The sequence below is a fragment of the Sciurus vulgaris genome, assembly GCF_902686455.1.
Source record: "Sciurus vulgaris genome assembly, chromosome: 6".
Taxonomy (NCBI): Eukaryota; Metazoa; Chordata; class Mammalia; order Rodentia; family Sciuridae; genus Sciurus; species Sciurus vulgaris.
Genome location: NC_136466.1, coordinates 159,072,004 through 159,091,923, shown reverse-complemented (window position 1 = coordinate 159,091,923; position 19,920 = coordinate 159,072,004). Strand labels below are relative to the sequence as shown.

Genomic DNA, 19,920 nt, shown 5'->3' with positions numbered 1-19,920 from the left:
AGAAACTAAACAATGAAACTTTGAAGCTGTTTCCTTTGAAAGATCACTATTAATACAAGGGGGAGATCACAAAAGATTGGGGGCCGGGCTGGATATTTGTCCCCTGGTCTGAACAGGCAGGGGCCTGGCTGGCTGGTCTCCTTTTATAAAACAAGTTTCATTGAAATTGCAATGCCTGTTCTTCTGTATTGTTGATGGCAGTTTTTGCACCACAATGGCAGGCATGAGTCACTGTAATGGAGACAGCCCTTATGGCCTGCAAAGTCTCTGTGAACATGGCAATTTGCCCACCGCTGGGGTAGATCACAGAGGACTCGCATCTTTCTAGGACTGGTGATGCTTGCCTGTGCTTCTGCCTCTGGGGATGGGCAGGAGCGAAGGATATCAGTGAGTGTAGCCCCCTGTCACTTCTCTGAGAATCTGGTGCTTCTCCTTCCTTCCCAGGGTTTGCTGTAAGACCATGGTCCTTTAACTCTTTGTTCTCTGTCCTTTGCCAGACTCTGACCTGAGCATGCGCACACTGAGCACGCCCAGCCCAGCCTTGATATGTCCACCGACTTTACCAGGATTTCAGAATGGAAGGGGCTCGTCCACCTCCTCATCCTCTGTCACCGGAGAGACGGTGGCTATGGTCCACTCCCCGCCCCCAACGCGCCTCACGCACCCGCTCATCCGACTCGCCTCCAGACCCCAGAAAGAGCTGGCCAGCATAGACCGGCTCCCGGACCACTGCATGGTGCAGATCTTCTCCTTCCTGCCCACCAACCAGCTGTGCCGCTGCGCACGCGTGTGCCGCCGCTGGTACAACCTGGCCTGGGACCCGCGCCTCTGGAGGACTATCCGCCTGATGGGCGAGACCATCAACGTGGACCGCGCGCTCAAGGTGCTGACCCGCAGGCTTTGCCAGGACACCCCCAACGTCTGTCTCATGCTGGAAACAGTCATTGTCAGTGGCTGCCGGCGGCTCACAGACCGAGGGCTTTACACCATTGCCCAGTGCTGCCCCGAACTGAGGCGCCTGGAAGTCTCAGGCTGTTACAATATCTCCAATGAGGCCGTCTTTGACGTGGTGTCCCTCTGCCCCAACCTGGAGCACCTAGACGTGTCAGGTAAATGGAAACTGCCCTCCCAGCTCCAGCTTTCCCAATGCACCACCCCAAAGTAGTAGAGGCATTGCCGCCCCTTGAGGATCCCCTTCTTGTTGGCTACCAGGGATGGGCAGTGGGTGCTAGAGAGGCCAGCTCTCCCTGAGATACTGCCTTCATGTAACCGTGACCCCAAAGGCCAGAAGTACCCCCTTCATCAAATAATGTCAGTGCCGTAGAGGAGCTCTGGGCACCTTTACCTGAGAGTTCAGGTGAGTATGACTTACAGTGACCTTCCTCTCCATACCGCTCACAGTCACTTCAGAGCTAAATGGAAACAAAATGTCTAATTCAGATAAAGGGGAGCTGAGTGACTAACTCCATCATCGTTTAGAAGCTTCCTTTTGCCCACTCGTTGGTTCATAAAGCCTGAGATCTATGCCTGAGAGAGGAAAGCGACCTTGAATGCTTCTTTCCGCTGGCCTGGCAGCGGTGCCTGCTGTGGGTGATGAACCCCTCAGCCATGGGCCGTGCTCATGATGGCTTGCCATTCCACAGTCACTGGAGAAGTACTTCATGGCCAAGTGAGTCTTGATATTTCACCCACCCTCTGGTTAATTTTAGACCTTTTTTTTAGTGAAAATTCTCAACTACATAGTGCAAGAACGAGGCCCATTGAATCAAACCCTTAGTCCTTTTCCGAATGGAAGGAGATCTCAGCATGGTTGCTCTGCTTGAAAATCTCTCTCAGGCTGGAAGAATTAAAGCCCAGAGTCAAACTTTGGCGCCAGACGGGGATCCGGCCTGACTAACAGCCTCTCTTTATCTCACCCACTGCACAGTTAAAAGACGAACAAGCGAGAGGCTGAAACATGTAAGATGTGTCAGGGAGTTAAAGAAATGTGCAGCGCGAGCCACAAGCTCAGGGATGGTTGGGGAGGGAGTCAAGAAGTAAAAACCACCGTGCAGGGCAAATACACAGACCTGGGGATTTACACCATCGGAGGTAAACGACGCCCTCCAACAAAACCTGAGGTAAATCCACCCTCAGCTTGCTCTCCCTTTTGAAAGCTGACATCTGAAGATATTTCAGATGACAGGCCATTATTTTTTGCAGATTCCTTCCCTGGCTGGAAAGCAGCACGCTGCTCCTCTGCTTCAGCTGGCTTCAGGACAAAACCATAGCAACTGTGTGTTCGGTTAGTCATGAGAAGCCACCAGCATGAGAAGCAGGAAATTAGGAGGTTTTCTTACATTTTTCCTCCAAGGAATTCTGGAAAAGAGAAAGCATTATGATGTGGTAGAAACTCGTTTCAAAACTTCGTGATTTGGGACAACTGAGAGTTTTTTCTAGATTAAAAAAATATTAAGTAGGGTGATGTGCTTTAACATTCTAATGGAGCATTTTATAAACATTTTCTTAGATTAGAAAATGATTCATTTTGGAATCCCCATCTTGCTTGAAGAGATTCACCATGAATGCTTCACACAGACTGAAAGTAGTTGAACACTCTAATCTGGGTCCTTTTTGAAATCCAGAAATGATAAAACTAGGTTGGCTATTGGGAATGGAAATTTCTGGGCTTCTGTCCTGAGTGATGCTGTTCCGCCTATTGAGTGACAGTGACTGAGTCTTGATATCTGTCCTCTACATCAACTTGACTGACTTGCAGGTTGCAGGACATCTTCACTGTGTCTCACTTTCCTTGTTTATTGCCAAGGCTCTCTTCCCTGTGCCTTGTCCTCCCTGGTTTTTGCAACTGGCCTCAGAAAGTGGCTGCCCTCTCCATGGCAATAAACTTGACTTTTATTCAAGCTGGTCAAGAACTCAAATCCCCTAGAGGACATGAGTTTACCTATCCTGCAACTAGTAAGGCAGTAAATGCCCCTATTGAAAGTCACTGAAAAATATTAAAATCGGCTATAGCATTTTACATATCACATATTACCTTTATTAATATGTTTAAACATCAATAGAATATATTAAATTTTCAAAAAATTAAATGTTACAGTTATTACAAACAAAAATTGCTTCCACAGGGTCCTCTCTAATAGGAGACCTGGGAGTCACACTTTTTCCCCTCACTAATCATTTCTGTCCAGGTGATTTTACTTTCCAGGTGCCCTGAGGCCTGCCCTCCCCTGCCTCCCTGGAGGCAAGCTTCCTAAACCATTCTCTCCACACCCATCTCAGCTGCTCAGCCCACCTGCCACACAACAGCCTCAGAGTCTTTCAAACTACAAATCCAGTCTTCACTTTCTTCATAAAACCTCCAACTGTTGCCTGTGACTTCCAGGAAAAAGTTCACAAGCTCCTCAATTGAGCATGTCAGGCCCTAAATGAGGGCCCTGTCCCATGTATGTTCAGTGTCCCCAATCACAAGCACTGTATATCTGTGCATGTAGTGATGGACGGTCACCCATTGTGGCCTGCATGCCAGTCCCTCCTCTGACCCCTGACCTCCCCAACAACTCTCTTAACGAACTCGTCCAGTGGAGCATCACCTGGCTATAGCATTCCCTACCTCACGACACCCAGGGTTCCCTCCTGTGTGTCTGCCTTTTAAGTATGGGCAGGTAGAGCATCACCGAGGTTTTCAACAGGCTGTTTGTGTATTTCTGAGTCCCTTTCTAGCAACTCTTTATGAGCTTATAAATGGGCATAAAAAAGGCATTTTATATTTATGCTTTAGGACATTGTAATTACAGAGGAGTGTCAAAGCCTTTAAAAAGTAGCAGTCATCTTGACCTCTGCCAGGTTGGAAATTTGCATTAGTTAGAATGACAAGCAAGCACTCTGGACACTGTATTTCAGCCGTTAAAATTCCTCAGAAGGAAGAATGGCTCTGGGAGGTCCATGAGTTAATCTCACGGAGGCCTCACGTGTGTGCTCTGCTGAAAACATGCCGCGCTCAGAGGTCACGGGGGTTACTGTCGCCAGTGCTGCACCGTCATGTTGCTAACATCTGAGGAGTCAGTAGTTGGTGTCCGCTGACTTGGCTATCTTACATCCCAGAGAAAGTAGGGATGTTAACCCAATAGCAGAGGAAATGGTAATGAAGAGCAAATTTGTGAAAGTCAAATGAAATCTGGAATTAATTAAAGGAACCCCACAGAGTTTTCCAATCCATGTGGGCAATTCCCTGTGCAGTCCTTTCCCTCTCCGACACCCTGAGTTCTTCTCTGTGGACTTGCCTCACTCCTCCGTAGACTTCCCTCCGTGCTTTCTTGCTACTCAGATTCGCCTTGATATTATTTTACCACCAGGACCTCCATATCTAATGTATTCGAATTATTTTTCTCTTTCAAAGATTCCCTTAGGTATCACCACTTCCAAAACTCCCAGTTACCCAGTATCTGAATGTTCACCTCATGCCGACCCATCAACTGTAAATCTCTTGTGTCATTCATCAATTTTGTGGTACACCTAGTCATTTTTTTTCTCCCCTCTTACAATTTAAGCCAGAAAGTCAAGAAACTTACCCGAGCTGGAGGTGCGGCTCAGTGGTAGAGTATGTGCTAGCATGCTTAAGGCCCTGGCTTCAATCTCCAGCAACACACACACACATACACACACACAAAATAAAAATTTAAAAAATAAGAAAGAAAAGAAAGAAGGGTTATATGATCCCATAATCTCATTGAGTTTGAAATGCCTCCTTCTTTTAAAGTGAAGCTTAAATTGGATTATTTCTAGGGTTCTTTCTATATCTATAATATATGAATGCATGAACTACCCATAAATATTATCTACTGAGCCATGAACCAATTTATTTTCTTTTTAATCCAAATTTAGTAAAAAGGCAAGAATCAGGGAGGTAACTAATATTAAAAATCATTGAATAAAGTACACAGATCACTTTAGATTAGTAAAATGATCATTAAATCAATTCAGAGCTGGATTACAGTCATCCCAACAAAATAAACACCAAGCAAACAGAGATTTCAAAGTTAAAGTTGTTGGGGGACTAACCCCCTCTCACAAAGCCGTGGAGCCCACAGGCCCAGCGTGAGCAGCATGGGCAGCCTCTAAAGAGTCCCATCTCTGTATCCCAGTGTGGGACTGTGTGCTTCACTCCCTCCTGAAATTCTTGACTTGGTAGCACATGGCATTTGTACCCTGTTATGCCCAGGACCTGTGTTTATGTGTTTCCTGGGCAGCCTGCCAGGAGGTGGGAGAAAAGTCCCCAAGAGCTCTGCGTGTGGCCCTTTAGAACCCTTGGACATTGCCGTGAGAGCCGAGATTCAGAGGGGTCTGGAGTGAAGCACTGACTTCAAAACTGCCAGAAGGATTTGGAAAACAGAGAGGAATGAGAAATAGTTACAGTCTAGGTGGTAGAATGAAATATGTACAAATATACATCTACTTATATAATAAGTATTGACTCTTGGTATTCATTATTTATGCTTATGTACTACAGATTTACATGTTTTGTAAGGTAATATTTAGTGAACTGAAATACACCATGAATTTTATATGTCATATACAAATATGCAATAATTATTTAGAACAAACATGTGTATATATATATATATATATATATAATTTATACACACATATTTTAGGGCATTAGAAACAATATTTAGTCATCCAAAGATATCTTCCCAAGCATTAAGATGTTCCTTGTCTGTAAAATATATTGTTTTAAGACTCAGACAAGAAAATATTTATAGAAGTGCTTTATAAACTTCATACATCACACAAAATGTGCTTAAATGAAGTATAAAATAAACAGCTGTTTTTCAGTACAAATATACTCCAGGGTATATTTCAGGGTAGTCTGAAGGACATCTAAATTTTGGACTTTGGGTTATCACTTCTAGTCTTCCCTCTATAAATTTATAATTTAAATTAATAATTTTTATTTTTTTTCACCCACTCAGCAAAGAGGAGAGACAGTCATGAGTGACCCAGAGTCCTTTCCTCAAGAGCATGCATTCCAGAGCAAGAAGACTGCAAATAAATAAGTAGACAAATAAATACCAAATAATACCAAGAGCGCTGGAAATAAAGGGGAATGAGACAGGGGATGCTGGTCTTCACCGGGCAATCAGCGAAAAATTTGTCCAAGGAACCCACATTGTCCTGGAGACCTGAGAAAGTTGGGGAACATCCTTGGAGCTATCTGAGGAAGCTCCATGGAGCACAGATCCTGAGACCAGACAGCATGTGAGGCATCCAAGAAACAGTGAGAAGGCCAGTGGGGTCAGGGGTGTGGGCTAAGGGGCGGAAGCCCTATTAGACTCCCAGTTTTATGCTTGGAGTGAAACAAGTGCCATCCAAAGGCTTTGAGAAGAGTGATGTGGTTTGAGCTCCATTCTCCAGGCCCCTCTGGCAGAAGTGTGGATAATTGAGGTAGGGACTCAGGAAGGGCAGAGAGACACGTAGAGAGTCTAGGGCAGTGATCCAGATGACACTGTTGTCTTCGTCTGCTGAAGAGGATTGACTTGAATCCCCAGAACGACCTGAGTAGATTAATAAGTATCAACATTTCCCATAGAGTTTTCAAATGTACCTTCATATCCATCGTCTCCCTGTATCCTCATCCTAGGCTTGCCAGCTGTTGAGATGTAGTCTTGAGATGTAGAAAAGTTAAAGTCTAACCTCCTGCCTGAAGTCATCAAGAGTAGAACTGAACCAGGTGTGAACCCAGGGCACTTTCTACCAAACCAAGATCATATTCAGCTTTGCCTTATTTCCTTGGACCAAGGAGCATCCTGACCATTGCAGGGCCTTTACTGAGCTCTTGGGTCTTTCCAGGGCTAGTGTAGATATTTATACACACTCTCTCACGTTTTCACACCTACCTTTTCCAGACCATGATCATCCTTCCTGAGCATTTCATCAGGAAATGCTCAGAAAGATGGATTTGCTCTATGTCAAGCAACTAGTGATGGATCAGTAATGGATCCTCCTCGACTCTGATCTATCAGAACTAGTCTGACCTTTTGCACTTAAAGCCAGTGAATCCCTGTAAACCCAAATAATCAAAATAGTCAATCACATGAACTTAGGGAATCCTTTGTTGCCTTTTTCTCCGTAGGGATCAAGACAGGAAGGGGTAGCATCCTGGCTTGAGCTTGGGGAGAATTAGGAATTAGTAATGGCATCCCCCCCACCCCCCCACCCCCAGTTGCTCTGAGCATGTGTTCTGTCTCTTCATGTAGGGTGCTCCAAAGTGACCTGCATCAGCTTGACCCGGGAGGCCTCCATTAAATTGTCCCCCTTGCATGGCAAACAGATTTCCATCCGCTACCTGGACATGACGGACTGCTTCGTGCTGGAGGACGAGGGCCTGCACACCATCGCTGCGCACTGCACGCAGCTGACCCACCTGTACCTGCGACGCTGCGTCCGCCTCACTGATGAGGGACTCCGCTACCTGGTGATCTACTGCACGTCCATCAAGGAGCTGAGCGTCAGCGACTGCCGCTTCGTCAGCGACTTCGGCCTGCGGGAGATCGCCAAGCTGGAGTCCCGCCTGCGGTACCTCAGCATTGCCCACTGCGGCCGCGTGACCGACGTGGGCATCCGCTACGTGGCCAAGTACTGCAGCAAGCTGCGCTACCTCAACGCGAGGGGCTGCGAGGGCATCACGGACCACGGCGTGGAGTACCTCGCCAAGAACTGCACGAAACTCAAGTCTCTGGACATCGGCAAATGCCCTTTGGTCTCCGACACGGGCCTGGAGTGCCTGGCCCTGAACTGCTTCAATCTCAAGCGCCTCAGCCTCAAGTCCTGCGAGAGCATCACCGGCCAGGGCCTGCAGATCGTGGCCGCCAACTGCTTTGACCTCCAAATGCTGAATGTCCAAGACTGCGAGGTTTCCGTGGAGGCCCTGCGGTTTGTCAAACGCCACTGCAAGCGCTGCGTCATCGAGCACACCAACCCTGCCTTCTTCTGAAGGGACAGCTTTCGTCAGGCATGGTCTCCATACAAACACGAACCAAACAAAATGTTTTTTAAAAGCAGCATATGTAAGCACCGACACCCACTCAGCAGCTGTTTCTTTCAGGAAGATTCTACGACATCTAGCTTTTCTTTTTCCTCATTTCTCATGGGTGCCAGGGTCAAAGAAATTAAAGGGTAAAGAACACATTTCTAGTACAGCAAAGTGTTTTGGGTCAGGTCATTTGTAGGCAGTTTCTCTTCTCACATGGGATGTTCCTTAGCAGGCAGATGGCGGTGTCTTTAGAAATGTACCTTACTTTCCTCTCCCCGCAAGCGCTCCTGGACACAGGCCACACCCCCACCCTCCACATCCCCGCCCTGAGCTCCACTCCCCTCCATCAGCAGCTGCCACAAAAGTAGCAGAACAATAGCACTCTCTAGACTTCCTCTTCAAACTGCTTGGTTGACCTAAGCCCCGCTACTCAATCCCATCCCAAGCAAATTATTGTTAAAAAAGTGTCCTAAATCACTTTGAAATTACAAAGAGCTTTCCAGACCTTTAAAAAGAAGAAAAAATTGGATATGGCAAGCAGCATGGTGGAAGAAGAGGCTTTTGTTCTTTCTCGGGCTCTGCCACTAGCTGCGTGACCTTGGCCAAAAACTTCACCTCTCTAGGCTTCCAGCTTGCGGCACTGAATCAGAAGCCATCCAGCTGGAGAATTAGCCTCATGACCATTTTAGGATTGAGAGAACAGAGATGCCAATAAATAGAAAACTTAAAACAGAGCACAGGCATCTACCTCTTTCAAGAGAATTAATTGGGCTGTGCTTTCAGGAGATTCCAGAGTGCTGATGTCAGTGCGCACAGGGTCCTGTGTCCTGTAGCTCCCATGCAAGTACCATCCACCTCTCAACCTGTTTGGGTGGCACATCTTCTCCTGCCTCGCTGGATGCTTTGGTTTCTGTGCACAAGTACTTTCAGCATTCCCCTACTCCACATCGTCTTAGCAGAGAACCAAAATGTCTGAAGATGGGGAAGTTTAAATCCCCCAATCAAGACTTATCTTCTGAGTGTTTTCAAAGGGAGGAAAGACCCTTGCAATTTTTAATTAACAAGTGAGGCCCAAGAGAACTCATGTTCTCAAAGGTTTTTCTAATCCCTCTCAGTGCACATGTGGCATACATCAGGCACATCTGTCCTGCAGCTGGCAGAGACAGACGCTGTGGGTTTTTGTCATTTAGATTGCATTTTGATTTTTCTCATCTATTTATTTCTTTATGCATCCAGACTTCATCACATGGAGCCTACTGGGGTTAAGTTTGTAAATGTTTAATTGTGCAAATTGCCACCTTGTGTCTCCGTGGCTGTCTGCATGCATTCCTTTAAAGAATACAAAGTAGACTTCCAGGTGTTTAAATACTGTGCATTCAGAAATCTCAGACAATGGAAGAGGGAACTCATTGATAAGACAGATGCTAGCCCACTAACCAACCCTTGGAATAGGACATTAACATCATGACAAAATATGAGTTTTAAATGGATGGAATTTTAAATGGCCCTATTTTGATATAAGTTGATTTGCTAGCCCCATAATGTGAAATCAGGTAGCCAGGAGAAATACCATGCTCATGAAATACAGTGTCATTTATTCGTAAACCCAGGACCTTTTCCAAATGAGTCTCTGGCCGTGCCCCTTCTTCATTGCTGCTGAAACACCTCATCAAAGGGCCCAATGTCCAATTCCAGAACGCTGCATCTCCTAGCCGAATGAGCTTTGTTTCAGACCCAGCTTACATGACACTCACTCGACAACTGCACTCCTACTGTAGGCTCCCGCGCACACTGCAGTCTCATGTCAGGAAGGAGGAGCTAGAGTGATGGGAGGAGTCTGTCCAGGAGGTTTCTACTGTGCATCATAGAAAACGTGGCTTTCTGTCCAACTGATATCATTCTCAACCCGGTTATGCAATCAGTGCTATATTCCATGAGGGAAAGTGACTTGTTTGACTGGGGACAGTGTTTTGTGATAGCCATAGAATTTAGAACCATAATAGAATTTGAAAGGAACATACCCCTGCTCTGTGACTTGTGACTACCACAGTTTCAGAATTTGGAAGTCACAGATGATTGTCCCTAACCCTTGGTTCTGGGATATTCTAGATAAACTGGTTTTATACTCTTGGAATGAGCAGGGAGATCCAGAATGACTCTCTGAACCATTCCAAGTGTCTTGTCACCAGCACCTGACCACATCACCTGACCTGTCTGCCTTCCAGGCATGAGACCAAGACCACATCTCACATTGGTTGCCTGCCCAGCACATGCTGTCTGGTCCAGTTTCTCCTCTTTCCCAGTGTCCTCTTCATCCATTCTGCTTCCCCTTGGGGTATGAATTTGTGATAGAGGTTACTGGGAAACAGCTCAGCAGATTTTTAGAGACCAAGCAAAAGTCCTCAGCAAACAATTTATCTCTTTTAAAACATTGCTTCCTTCCTGGCTCTGCTAAATTGAATGCTCATTGTTCTTGTAATTCTAATGTTCAAATCACTGCGTGCTGTATGACTCTAGAAAGCCTTAATTTACTACCACCAAGAAATAAAGCAATATGTTGGTAATTAGGCTCAGCATTTTTTTTTTAGATCCTTTTCAGAGAGTGTGGTATTCAGATGGGGACACTCAAAAGTGAGCAAGAAGCTTGCTTTATGTTTAAAGACAACAGAAGTCAAGTTGCTGCTACTGTCATCCCTGTAAAGTTGGATCCATGGTCTTTCCATCTAATGACTAATGGCTTTGGCTTAGAATTGGCACTAAGTGATAAAATATTACCTTCACAATATAGTTCAGGTCTTAATCCAAACTCTTGGTGCAGGTTTTGGAATTCATGATTTTGCATATTTCAGGGAGTTATATATGGTGTATTTTGTAACATCCTCAGCATAGACTGGGGACAGCACCCTAATTGAACATGTTAGTTTTTCTTTGGCAATACATATAAATGGTCACTCTGTGCAAGATTATTAAAGATTATAAATAGGCTTGCATCAGTTCAGGTCAGGTTTTGTTGCCAAATTAATCCGTGCAATAATGAAAAAAAAGTCTATTTTTCAGAACTTCTTGGATTTCAGAATTATGGAAAAGTAATTATGGATCGAAATATATTTTGCCCTGGCCCTGGTTACAGATATTGGATGAATCTTCATGATTATGCTGGCAAGTAGATGTTATAAACCAAAAACCAAGCAAAGTGTGTTAGAGTCTTAGGATCTGGAAAGAGAATATGACTACCTGATCTAAAAGGAAATAGTGTCAGTCAGCTGGAAAGAATGAAATGCCAAATCCCTCCCTCCTCACCTAGACTTTTAGATCTGAGAAATCAATAAAATAGGAAGCAAGTACTGAGAGCTAATTAGAGAACTTCATCCTTAGAACTAGAAAGACTTTAAGAAATATTAATTTTAAATGTATTAGTCCTCAACCCCGAGTTGCTTTGATAACTCTCATATACACCAGTAGGACTCTTAATTGCCCTGGGACATAATTTCAGGTGGTTTGGTGCACCTCTTCTCAGGATCTCAGAATAAGACTAACAAAAAGTAAAAACCATTCCCTGAGATTCACAACTTCTTAAGCTGACATTGTTCACAATGAGAAAAAAAGTCTTCAAGGAGTTTGATTTGATATCGAAAGTGTACCAAGTGAAAAGCTTGAGTATTTTTAAGGAGACAAGTGACACAATATAACTATTTACCAGTTTTATTATTTACTGCTTTGCTGTCCAAATTATCACAGAGGAGTCACCAAAAGTAGTACATTTGTTCAATAGCTGCCAATCATGATTAACTCACAGAGAAGTTGATTGGAAGAAAGTTTTGAATAGACAATAGAAGAGGAAACAAGGACATTAAAATAGGGAACTATTACAGGGAAAATGTTGACAGAAAATCTGTGAAGCTCAATTGGTTTTCGTCTTGTGTGCTGTTAGTCCATTGGTTTCTTCTTTCCGTTCTGCACACCAGAAGTTGTCCTTCTGAAGCGGGGATGAAAAACAGCACAGGGCAGGGAGAGCCCGCCCTTTGTCGATGGTGGGACTGAGGCTATCTCTGAGAGTTGCCAAAACATAGCTCCAGTTGCCTAAGGAGCAACTTGGGCAAGTTTCAAGTAAAATGACCATCAAGGGGGTAAAGCCACTCACTTGAGGTGAGAAATAGTCTCAAAGACACTCAGAGACACTCAGATGTGGACACTGCATCCAGAAATGCACACCAGATATGCTTATGCCTCCTTTTCTCTTTTCATGCATCATTATCTCCTAAAACCACAGGCCCCTCTTATAGAGCCCTTTTGAACCTCTCAAGAGGAGGTCAGTTAGCATTTTAAACCACACTGGATGAAAGAACATTTCCCTTTGTGAGTTGGAAAAGTCATAATCCCTACCTAGCAAGAAAACAGATGGGTCCTCTCCTGCAGAGCTAGCTCAGGTAGTATCTGCATCTCCGAGGCAATCTCATGGACTACACAGGAAGGCTGCCTTTAAGTTCTGACTGTCACTCAAAAATTTAGCAGTGAGCATCATCCAAATTTCTGAAGATGACCTTGCTGGACCACTAAAAATGCTTGACCTAAATGTTTCCAACTAGTTATTTCTATATTGTGGAATATTTGTCTTTGCAGCTGCTTGGCTTCTGGATTTTACTCTGCTGAGGTCAGTATATTTAAGTTTTTTTCCCATCTGATGAGCAATATATCATGAAGACTGGAGATTGCAATCATCTTTCCCCTGAACAAGGAGGCCCAAAAAGTTCCAATCACAAAAATATAAATAAGCCTTAACCATTCATTGATCACTTATTCTGTGTCAGGTACTATAGCAGGTTCTGGGTGAATAAATAAGCATCCTGGGTTGTGGTTGTGGCCCAGTGGCAGAGCCTTTGCCTAGCATGTGTGAAGCACTGGGTTTGATTCCCAGCACCACATATAAATAAAAAGAAAAAAAAAAAAAAAAAAGGTTCATCAACAACTAAAAAGAAATATTTAAAATAAATAAGTATCTTTACCATAAAGGAACTCAGATCATAAAGGAACCATGTAATAAGTTAGGATTAGGGAATGAAATTTTTAAAAAGCATGGCAATATCCTTAATCCAACAGGTGTTTATTAAGACATAATACATGTCGGTACTGCTTTGTAACCAGGGGTCCTGTCCTGATTGAATTTACCAAAACAACAGTGTTAAGACAGAGAAATAAGGGGAAAAGACCTTTGAACTGGATTGTATACTCTGAAAAGGTGGGCATCAAACAGTAACAAACTGATGCAGTACATGAAGCCCATTCAGAGGAACTGTATTTGATATGGTTAAGAAGTAATTTGCATAGATTAACATTATTACTGCCTTAGATCAGCAATGTAGAGACATGGCAGATTCTGTGTTGCAGACACACACATACACACAAGTGTGTATTTTATTGGATGGGAACATTGTCAGGAAACCACACTGGAGCACAATTTCTTTAACAAACTACCTAAGAATCTTACAACAGCGTGCCTGTCTTCCCAAACAGCATGCCAATGGCAGTCCAAACACAGCTATATGCCTGGAATTCCAGCTCAGAAAGACGGTGAGGGGACTCCTCAGTAACCCTTGGATTTTTCTGCTATCTTGGGTACTCCTTGTGTCCACTCTAGTTGTTATAGACCTGTGGTGGAAATGGTCAGAGTGGTCAAGCTTGCTAATTTATCAGGGCCCATTATTGATAAACGGACCATGTCAGTAATTTTCAAAATAGTGGGTGGCCCAAATAAGGTTGATTAAATAGCCTTCAAAATCCCAAGAAAAGGATTTTAATTGTAAATTCACTGAGGATGAGTTCTTTGAAGCCTCGAATTCTATCAGTGTTGGGAATGTGAAGATATCTGCTACAGTAATAAGGAATTGAACAGTGAAAGCCATCGGAAGGTAAGAGCTATGGAAGCTTCCAGATCCCACTTCACTTGTCCGCAGGCACAGCCGGCAGTCCTCCTTCCTGGCTTCTCAGAGCCTCGAGTGTGTCCCAGAATCCGAGTAGGATTATTAAGTCGGTTTTATTAAGCCAGATAGGAAGGAAAAAGATACAGGAGAGAGGATTTCTAATTACAAAGATTAACCAGTAATTGGTACTCCTTTTTCTCTAATCTTTTTTCCAACCACTAATGAAAACAGCCACCCTGTATCAATAAATTAAAAAAAAAAAAGTTCTCACATCATGAATGTATTCTTTGTAGGTATTTACATTAAGAATTTAACTCTTTGTGGCTTTTTTCACTTATAAGAAAATAGATAAAGGGAAAAAATGGTCACAACTAATAACCTTCTTTCTCTTACCTCACAACCTTTTATTTATTTTTTTAGGTGAAGACCAAAGTAGAAATAATTACCTTTGAACAATTTAAAAATTTTCACTCTTCAAGAATAATTACCCAAACATACTGGATTTCAATTGTACATTTCTCATTTTGTAATCCTACCCCCTAATAATAAAAAAAAAAAATGTTGATTTCCCATACTTTGTTGACCCTTAGGAAAGTGCCCACATCACTTTGTCCAACAAATCCTTGCCTTGGTAGAAGAACCCAGACAAAGGGGAATTCAGACCATTCCTCTTGTGTTTTGCAACCACACAAGCAATTATGTGATTTATGACGTAGTTGATCTATGTGAACGGCATCTGTGCAGCAAAGCCTTCCATGAGCTTGTCGGAGCTGTGGGACTCTATGTTTATAATTTTAATCATGCAAAGAATAATGACCATGAATGTGCTGGAAAGCTGGGGATCAAGAGGCTGGAGATTTAAACACAAAGATAGACTCGAATAATGACCTCTCACTCACTTAATGAAAAACAGAGTCTCCTCCCAGATTTCCAAGCAGGCACTGTTTCATTGGTACCTTTGCCTGGGGGCTCCTGAGTGTAATGTTTCTTTTTAAAATAGCACACACACGAAGGCAATGGGAAATTCAAACACTGCCTTGGGAGAGTACTAGTCTCTCTTCCTTTGAAAATGTGTGCTTAATACCAAATGAAAGTGGCAAAATAATCCTAAAGGTGCTCATGTTATGTAATGACTCCATTTGCTTTTATTAAAAAAAAAAAGCATGCATTCTCAGGTGCTGAAAATTTCTTTTACTTTACCTTTGCTTACCTGAAGTCCATTGTCCTTGTGGCCTCCAGGCTCCTGTGACTAATCCTGCATAGCCAATAACTAGTTCTGGGCAAGGATGAGAGTGACTTTTCTTATCAGATGTCACTGATAAGTGATGAGCGTTGCAAAGTATCCTATCATCAACTCCATGGCAAAGTTCCTCTCTGGGATTTGGGAACACAATGCTTAGCCTTGGATGTAGCTGGGATCCAAGCAAAGACTAGGGAAAATTTGACTGAAAGACAGTTTGGCTTAAACTGAGAAGTACTTGGTAATTCTTAGAGTGATCACAAATGCAACTGTTACAGTTTGGACATGAGGTGTCCCCAAAAGCTCCTTTTAAGCTTTTGTTAAAGCAGGAATATTCAGAGGTGAAATGATTGGGTTGTGAGAGCTGCATCCTAATCAATTCATCCAAGTTTCAATGGACTGTTGGGTGGTAACAGATGAGGTGTGGCCAGAGGTGGGTCACTGCGGGCACGTCCTGGAAGGGTTCCTCTTTCTTGCAGCCCCTTCTTTTGCTCTCTCTGCTTTCTGGCCCCCATGTCTTGAGCTGCTCTCCTCTGCCACACTCTTCTGTCATGATGCTCTGCCTCACCTTGGGCCTAGAGCAGTGGAATTGGATGACTATGGACCGAACCTCTGAAACTGTGAGCCCCAAATAAACCTTTCCTGCTCTAAGCTGTTCTTGTCAGGTGTTTTGGTCACAGTGATGAAAAGCTGACTAACACAGCCACTGTTTTTCCTTCATATTTTTTTTTTGTTGTTGTTGCATTGGAGTTGTATATAAGGACAGGATTTTTGGCTCCCTGTTGGTACATGCACACAATGTAACAATAGTCCTCCCAGCACTTGCCCCCTTCCTCCCCACCTCCCACCCCTGGTCCCCTTCCCCCGTTCACTGATCTCCCCCTACATTTCATGTGATCACTCCCCTCAACCTTTCTTTTTCTTTTACCTCTTTGGCTTCCATGTATGAGATAAAGCATACGACCTTTGACTTTCTGAGTTTACCTTTTCTTGCTTAGCATAATGGTCTTTCCGGTTTCATCCATTTTCCTGCAAATGCCATAATTTCATTTTTCTTTTGGCTCAGAAAAACCCCATTGTGTACATATACCACATTTTCTTTTGTTTATTTATCTGTTGATGGACATCTGGGCTGGTTCCGTAGTTTGGCTATTGTGAACTGTACTGCTATAATGACAGGTATGCATGCATTGCTATAATAAGATGATGTGAATTCTTTAGGATAAATAAAGAATTAAATAAAGGAATAGTATAGTTGTGTTGTATTGTGGTCCCATTCCTAGTCTTCAGAGGAACCTCCATACTGATTTCCATAGAGGCTATATTAGTATACAATCCCACAGTGTAAAATTGTTCCTTTTTCTCCACACCCTCGCCAGCATCTATTATTATTTGTATCCTAGATGACTGCCATTCTGACTGAGCACAGCAACTTTTAACGTTTTTAACAGTTTTTTTTTTTTATTTTTGTGGAATAAATTTCATGTCCTTATTTCCATTTGTGCAGTACCATCAATAAAGTTCCCTGTAAGAACTAATTAAATATAAATTCAGGCCTAATCCCAAGTTTTTAGGTCCTACATTTGGGGGTTTTGGATATATATGAATATAACTTTTTTAAAGATGACCCATTCCTTAGGCTACCTGGGATTGGCCACCTGCCTGCGTGTTATACACCATTTTCCATCCCCATAAGGATTGATAATGATTAAAAAAAAAAAAAAAAAAAAAAAAACTTCTAAGGCAACATTCCTAAATATGTATCGTCCAGTGTCTAGGAGAAAATAGCACAGTCAGAACACAAGAATTCATTTGTTAGGAACATAAAACACTTTGAAGATAAGCCTAGAAAGTAAGCCAATCTGAATCTGAAACATTACAGAAGTGTTCCATTCCCTGCCTTGCAGGTGAATCCAAACTGCATGCAGACAACTTAATTACCCAATAACTATGAACTGAAAATTTAATGAATTTGTAATGAATTTTTTTTCTTGGCAAAAGGATCATCATGATATGTTTGTGAATGTTTATTTATCACTCATAATTTCCAATATGTAGCATTTAGAATGTTAAATTTCATTCCCATTAGAACCAAGGTCCCTCATATAAATTATTAGTGATGATCAACCTGTCTTTTGAAAACTGCTACTAAACTGAACAACAACCTCCTGATCAATATGGTTCAATTTCCAGAAGCCTTCTGTATAAATGTGTCAAAGTTCTTCATGGCATTTGTTTCTAGGAGAACATCACAGGTACAAGATATTTGTGAGTATTTGGTCTTGTATTTAATACCCAAACATGTTGTTTCTAGTCATGGAATAGAAATACAAACAGCTGACTTTTGAAACATTATGCTTCATTTTAAAAGTGATCCAATTTCAGTTGAAGAGATTGTAATTAGGTATAAAACAAAATTTCATTTATTTCCAAAAATATATATATACTGCTTAGAAGAAAAAGGGATTCTAAGTAGAAACTTTATATTTCAGGTTGTCTGTGTCATGGGAATACCTGATGGTCTCAAAGCTTTTGATTAGGTTTTAATGGATACAATACCCATGAATCATGTAGTACAAGAGCTGTACATATTACCTATTTTATTCTGAGATACTATTAATACACAAATTTGAGTCCACTTCAAGTTAACATCAGCTAACTCTGGTAGGATTTATGTACATCTGAACACCTAATCCTCCAGAAAATTGCTTTCCATTACTATCCTTCTGTGTTAGCAGAATCAGAATAAAGCATAGACCACCTTACGGCCCCTACCCTGCCTCCTTCACAACTCTGTACCATTCCAAGCTGAAAGTAGAGAGTTTTATCAAATGTTTTAGAACAAATATAATCATACTTTCTCAATGTGTCAGTCAGCTTTCCCATCACAGTGACAAATATCTGAGAATATCAACTTAAGGGAGGAAAGTTTCATTTTGGTGCCTAGTTTCAGAGGGTTCCGTCCATGGCCAGCTAGCTCCATTGCTTTTGGTCTTGTGGTAAGACAAAACATCATGGCAGAGAGCTCATGGTGAAGCAAGGCTGTTCACCTCATTTTAACCAGGAAGCAAAGAGAAAGAAGAAGGGGCCTAGTTCCCAATATTTTCTTCAAGGGCACGCTACCAGTGACATAGCTTCCTTCCACTTGGTCCTACCTACAAAAGATTCCACCAGCTTCCAACAGTGTCATAGTCTGGTGATCAAACCTTTAACATGTGAGTCTTTCAGGAACATTCCAGATCCAAAATATTTCACTCAACCTCTTTGTTAACAATGAAAATGTCCCTAAATTTACCATGGTTCAACATTTGGGGTATCTCCCACAGACTTTCTAAAATATCCTAAAGTCAACCATCAGTATTCCTCTTGATATTAGAAGTCAGTAGGAGTAGACCTCCAATGTGATCTTGAATCATGATAAATAAATCCCATCTCTAAGTCACCAAAGACCCTGAGAGAGCAAACACAGAAAACAAAACTACTCTTCCCCCAGCACATGTTATGGATACTGAAACGGTTACTTTTAACTTTTCATAATCTGGTCAAATGAACTAATTGTTAGATTAGCATTTAAGTTCCAGAAGTTGCTTCCAGGTTCTGCATCTGATTTTGTGTTAATTTTGGAAGAATTACTTAATTTTTATATTAGAGGATAGGAGGACAATAATGGTTGAGAGGTCAAGCTCTTTGGAAGATTCCCCATTCTTTATGTTTTCATGGAGGGCTAGTTTCCATACAAAAGATATAAGATAGACCAACAGGTAGATAGATAAATGATAGATGATAGATGATAGAAGATAGACATATACATATGCACATATTTAAATCATCAACTCATATAAATATATAGGCAGTATTGATACCATTTCTTTAAAAAAAAAAAAAGCTAGTGTTCTTAAAATTCTCACTTGTTTAGTTTTTATTTAACTTTAGGAGACACATTAGTTTTGAGCCACAGAACAAAACAGGAATGGAGCCACATCTATCAAAAATATTGAGTGCTGCATCTGCCCTTAATTTTTCATTGAAATCACTCTAAATCTTGTCAGTCTGTCCAACTAAAATGAGTAAAAGAATAAGATATTCTACTGATGCTGGAATGAAGACAAAAAAAGATGTTTTACTCAGCCAATAAAATTGAAATGCTATAGGAGAGAGCCAAGGGTATAAATAAGCCATCGAGTTAGAATACAGACAGGACTTCATGGCCTAGATTTCTTTCTCAGTTGTAGTTATTGCGACCAAAGATGAGGGTATTTATTGATGGCATCGAAAAGTATCCTCTTTGCCAAACCCAATATTTTTTCCAATGTGGTAGAAGTGAAATGTGCCTTTTTTACTGATTTTGTACATTCTTTTTTTTTTTTTTTTCTGGAAAAATATAGCAGGATGAATAATACTGTTGATAATCAAAAGTAGCCAGCATTCTAAATAATTTGCAAAGTACCCAACCAAATTTTTGCATGTACTGCCTTTTTTTTCATGGAGTCCTTAGATCTGACTGTGGGAAGGCATGATTAAAATCTGAAGATGTGAAATATCCTAAAAACGTAAAGAAGTACTTGGTCATATAGGTCTTCGCCTTGTTACTATTTTAGAATGAAGTACCCTTGGGGAAAAGAAGGTGTCATACCTGAAAGTGTGAAGCTCCAAAAAGAGAAAGACTGTCCCTGGATGACCGGTTTGGATCAGAGATTGCAGGAGGCTTGGTAACACAAGATTCAGCAAACTCC

At 42.1% G+C, this 19,920-nt stretch overlaps 1 protein-coding gene across 1 annotated transcript in view; it reads left to right on the top strand.

Annotated features, from left to right (window-relative positions):
- FBXL7 (F-box and leucine rich repeat protein 7) overlaps positions 1-10,593 on the top strand; it is a 373,746-nt gene extending 363,153 nt beyond the window's left edge. Inside the window, exons 3-4 of the mRNA XM_079144579.1 lie at positions 498-1,109; positions 7,254-10,593. Coding sequence (XP_079000705.1) covers positions 498-1,109; positions 7,254-7,990 — 1,349 coding nt within the window. The 3' untranslated portion in view covers positions 7,991-10,593. The remainder of the gene's footprint in view (positions 1-497; positions 1,110-7,253) is intronic.
- The last annotated feature ends 9,327 nt before the right edge of the window (positions 10,594-19,920 follow it).